A 4815-nucleotide genomic window follows, 5' to 3' on the forward strand; every position below is an offset into this window, starting at 1 on the left:
CTGGAAACGCAGCACAGACTGGTCCGCTAATTATCCCAGTTCGCAACAGCTGTGGGTGTTTGCAACCTGCAGCTCGCCAGTGCTTCAGTTTAAGAAGGAACCCTGTTAACTTTCAGCTGAATGTGTTAACGAACTGGAGACTTTTTTTAGTTAACAGACCCAGAATGGAGAGTGCAGGTGAGACTGAAAACTGTCCCGAGCAACCGATGCAACAGAAATGGCGATAATACTGTTGAGCGACCCTGAATCACTCCGACAGCCCTTCGATGACGGTAAATTAACGTATTTATTACAGTAAATGAAACAGCTGGGATAATAACTGCGTATGTGGAGTCAGTAACATCAGTGCTGTAGATGTGAGTGTGTGAGCAGTATGAGATGTAAACGCTGTTCCTGAATCAGCAGGATGAAATAACACACAACACACGTTGCCAAACATCACATGAAGCCACGTGAAGGTGTCACACCCGCCTCCTCCTCAACCTCGCAGAGTCCATTTCAGACTGTGACACCACGAACATACAGTACATGGGTGTAAATATAGGGTTCATGCCGGCCACCAAATATAGACGCCCAGCCCGTTGCATGTTCCAGCCGCCGTGGGCACATTCCTCTGGCCTTTTAAAGGCTCTGCTGTGCAGGTGGAAAAGGTCAGAAAGATCCAACAAACGGGCGTCGACGTGCCGGACGGCGAGCAGGAAGAGTTTCTGTGCTGCTGATTTGCATGAAACTGCAGAAACATTCAAATGCTCCATACCGTTGGTCAGCGTGTGCACAGGCAAATCAGCAGCCGGCAGTCAGAGGAATCAGTGGCGGTGACCATGTTTGGGTGTCAGGGAGCCAAACACCGGACAGGGAGGCTCAAATATTCAACGAGAGGAACTTCGTTGATTATCAGACGTAGTAACAATCAATACTCAGTTAGTCCACACAAAAGGCCTTTAATTGCTAATTGCCTGTGACAAAAATCGATATATATATGATCAATAAAAGAATAATAATCTGTTTCAGCTCTAAAACATAACAGAAATAAAAAAGAAGTAAATAAATAAATAACACTGAAATAAATAAAACTTAAATAAACAAAAGGAAATAAAAAATGAAAAAGAAATAAATAAAAAAATTACAATAATAAACCTAATATATAATAATAAAATTATTTAAAAAACATTTCTTTTAAAAAGAAGACTAAAATAAAAACTAAATAATGCTTTCACTTTAAATTGTGCTGCTGACTCTCAGTAAGTCAACACAGAATCAGTTAAAACAAACCTCCGCCGCGTCAACTAGCAAATATTTTCGTGATTAACTTTATAAAATGTCAGAAAATGTAAAAGTTACATCCGGTTTAGTTCGACCAACACAAAGAAAAACTCTCACAGCCAGAAAACGATTCACTGATCAAAACAGCGACAGCAAAATAATCTCAACCAACATTAATTGTTATTAATATTTAACAATTCTAATTTCTCCAAGATTTCATTCATTCACTCAATTTTACAGAAATTATATATTTTATTACATTTAAACAAACTGGGAGTCTGTGAAACCGCGGCTTCATTTCCAAATGTTTACTTATCGAGACGCATCATTCACAGTTGGTAATGCTAGCTGTTACTAACCCTCTACTCAGTATGTTCATATTGTGGCGCAGTGGTTCCGACTTTAGACGCTGTAGAAGCACCGAACTGCGATCTCCGAACTGCGATCTTTACCTCGATCCCACAGACACACACACACACACACACACACACATACCGGACAAACAGGGAGCTCACAGAAACGTTTACTAACAGCGTGAACGTGCTTCTAGTGACAGTAAAATCTCGGTTAGCTCTGAACTACCAGCTCGCCGTTCCTGCTCCACTGTTGTGGTCAGTCTGTCAGTCACTGTGGTCGCTGTCGAGGCCACGCCCCCTAAAGTCACCGTCCTCTGCAGGTCTGTGATGTCACTGAGAGGGAGGAGCTAACAGGAGTGCAGGTGTCGTTACACTTTAATGACTAATGATTGATTGATCCGCTCTCATTGTCTTTGATTATCAATATAAATATTGATCCAGTGACACTGTGGATAATGTGGAAATAAACTTTCATTTATCACACATTATTGTTCAGAGTGTTTATATATATTTATCAATAAATGTATTTATAGTTTTACTGTCTGTGAGTAGAGTATGTTTACAGTGAATCATCAATCAATTATTCACTTTTCAATTTGATATTGATCATATCTGGCTGCAAAAAACAACTGTTTTCATTGTCGATTAATCACATTATTACTTTTTTTAATTAATTGATTGTGTTTAATCTGTAAAATATCAGAAAATCCTAAAAATATGTTAATCACAGAATCTCAGGTTACGTTTTTAAAAGCAGAAAAACAGCAAAACCTTCAAGAAGAAAGACAGAAGGATGTTTAATAAACTGATTAATTGATTGTTTCACATGTAAAAATACCAATAACACTGTGACATTGATTCTTAACTTTCTGCTGACTTTAATTTGAGAAAATATTGATCGGTTAACTGATCAGTCACAATACCTCTTAAATGTCTATAAATAAAAAACATATTGTACTTTTTTGGGTTTATTTGTTTATATTTTACTATTATTATCTGTTATAAATCCTTTATTGAACATCTTTGGCACAAAAGTGTTTTTCTGGATTAAATAAGTTATTTTTTTATTTTGGTCTTTATGGAGTAAAGAAATATAAATACCAAACACTGACATCAAACTTTCTCTTGTCTTTATTTAATGTTTTACTTTGTAATGAGGTAGAAGGACTGGAAGCCTTTTTAAGGGTTTTAATGTTGAAATTATTATTTTTTTTAATATCAGACCCATTGCTGTTCCAAGCAGAGTGCTTGTATTGATGTATTGATACATGTCTGGAGGAGAACTGTTTATTGATCGATTAGCTGGTTTCAATCAGAATAACTTTAAAATGTTGCTATAAATTAAATCTATTTAAATTGTTTTGACTGCTTGTCATCAAAAATAATACATTTAAAGTCATTTTTAATGTCAAACTCCCTTTTTTCTATTTAACTATGCACTTTTTTGTATATTTTATTGTATATATATCCTATATTGAGCATCTTTGGATGACTAAAGTTATTTCTTATATCAAAAATTACAGAATTTTGTGTTTTTCTGGGAAAACACAAAAAGCTTTCTGTTAACTTAAATAAATCTGTATCCATGTCATTAATATTTATTTTATACACAAATAAATCGATTAAAAACAGAATCAATCGATCTTACCTTTACCTGGATCTTCTCAGCGGCTCCGATGTCCTCCACAGCCGGCGCAGGAGGCTCTGTCCGCGGGGAGGCTTCGGGCGCGGGTCGGGGCGGTACTCCCAGAGCTCTGGACGGAGGGATGTCATCTCCGTAGCCGACTTTGGGCTTCTTGTTCCCGGCTGAGGAGGAGGAGGGGTCGGGCTTCTTGCTCAGCAGCGATGAAGCGAAGTAAATGGCAACGACGGTGAAGAGGATGGCGGGAAGGATGACGGTCGGGTCCAGATCCATAACGGAGGATTAACGGGAGGAAAGTTAACGTGTTCAGAGTGTGTGTGACTGCAGACTGATGGACACACACACACTGAGCTGCTCGAGCCTCCGTCCGCCAGATAAAGCTCACTGCACAGCGCGGGTCCGGGCTGTGTCACAATAAAAGCTCGGACAGGAAGCCAGGTTAGATGTCAGAATAAAATGATGTTTTTAAACTGGTGGGTTAGTTTTAGTGACATTGCTTTAATGGTTAATTAACTGGCTGGTTAGTGTTAGTTTTGAGCTTTAACTAGCTAGTTAACAATTAAATTAGATACTTAACACATTTTCTTGAGTTAAATTAATTAATCTGGTGTAATAAAAATGTTGTGTTGAAGTTGCAACGCTGCATCTTTTTAGCAAAGATTTTATTATATTTTCTAATAAATTAAATTGTTTTATGATTATTTTGATAATCTGATCATTTTATGTCATTTTTTACTTTTCAAGCAGAAATTGTGAAAAAAAAAAATATATATTTTTTGGTTTTAACTTGTCAAATGTGAGGATTTACAGTTTTTTATGTCTGTATATATAAAAACAAACAAACAACTGAAGATGTCACATTTAGATCTGAAAAGCTATAAATTGAAAAAATAGAATTATAAAAAAATATATACATATTATTCAATGAATAAATATGAAATATTACATATTATTATTAAATGAATATTATTACAAAAAGTAACAAAAAAAGATACATGTTATGAAATAAATGTTATTACAAGATATTAAATAATATTATTTAAAATATATATATTGTTAATAAAGTTTTTATTCAAGTACATAAACAGACTACATTTGGTTACAAGCTGACAAACACACAAACAAACACATATAGCACAACCAAAACAGACATTAGTTACAACCAAATCATTACAGTGTCACAGAAGTGCATCGTTATTGACTCTAACATATGACCCTATTTCCTAACATATATATATATATAAATATATATAAAAGAAGATCGATTGATTGTTTTTAATCGATTTATTGGTGTATAAAATATATAATAATGACATGGATACAGATTTATTTAAGTTAACAGAAACTTTTATTGTTATTGTGTTTTCCCAGAAAAAAACTAATTTTCTGTAATTATAATATATCTATACATATATTATATATCTGGAGAGGATTTTTACTTTTCCATAATCTGAGGATCGTTCCAGCAGCCGTTACCACCCCGACCTTCATCACTGTAGTCATATTTTGATATATTATTTCTGTTCGGTCCCCCAGTAAAACATCTCTGACCGT

General features: G+C 35.3%; 1 protein-coding gene across 1 annotated transcript in view; it reads right to left on the reverse strand.

Annotated features, from left to right (window-relative positions):
* si:ch73-366l1.5 (FILIA-N KH-like domain-containing protein) overlaps positions 1–3639 on the reverse strand; it is an 11346-nt gene extending 7707 nt beyond the window's left edge. The window contains exon 1 of the mRNA XM_035654278.1: positions 3268–3639. Within this exon, the coding sequence (XP_035510171.1) occupies positions 3268–3534 (267 nt within the window). The 5' untranslated portion in view covers positions 3535–3639. The remainder of the gene's footprint in view (positions 1–3267) is intronic.
* Between the last annotated feature and the right edge of the window lie 1176 nt (positions 3640–4815).

The sequence above is a fragment of the Morone saxatilis genome, unplaced genomic scaffold (assembly GCF_004916995.1).
Source record: "Morone saxatilis isolate NCDOM2014 unplaced genomic scaffold, NCSU_SB_2.0 Contig14, whole genome shotgun sequence".
NCBI classification, from domain to species: Eukaryota; Metazoa; Chordata; class Actinopteri; family Moronidae; genus Morone; species Morone saxatilis.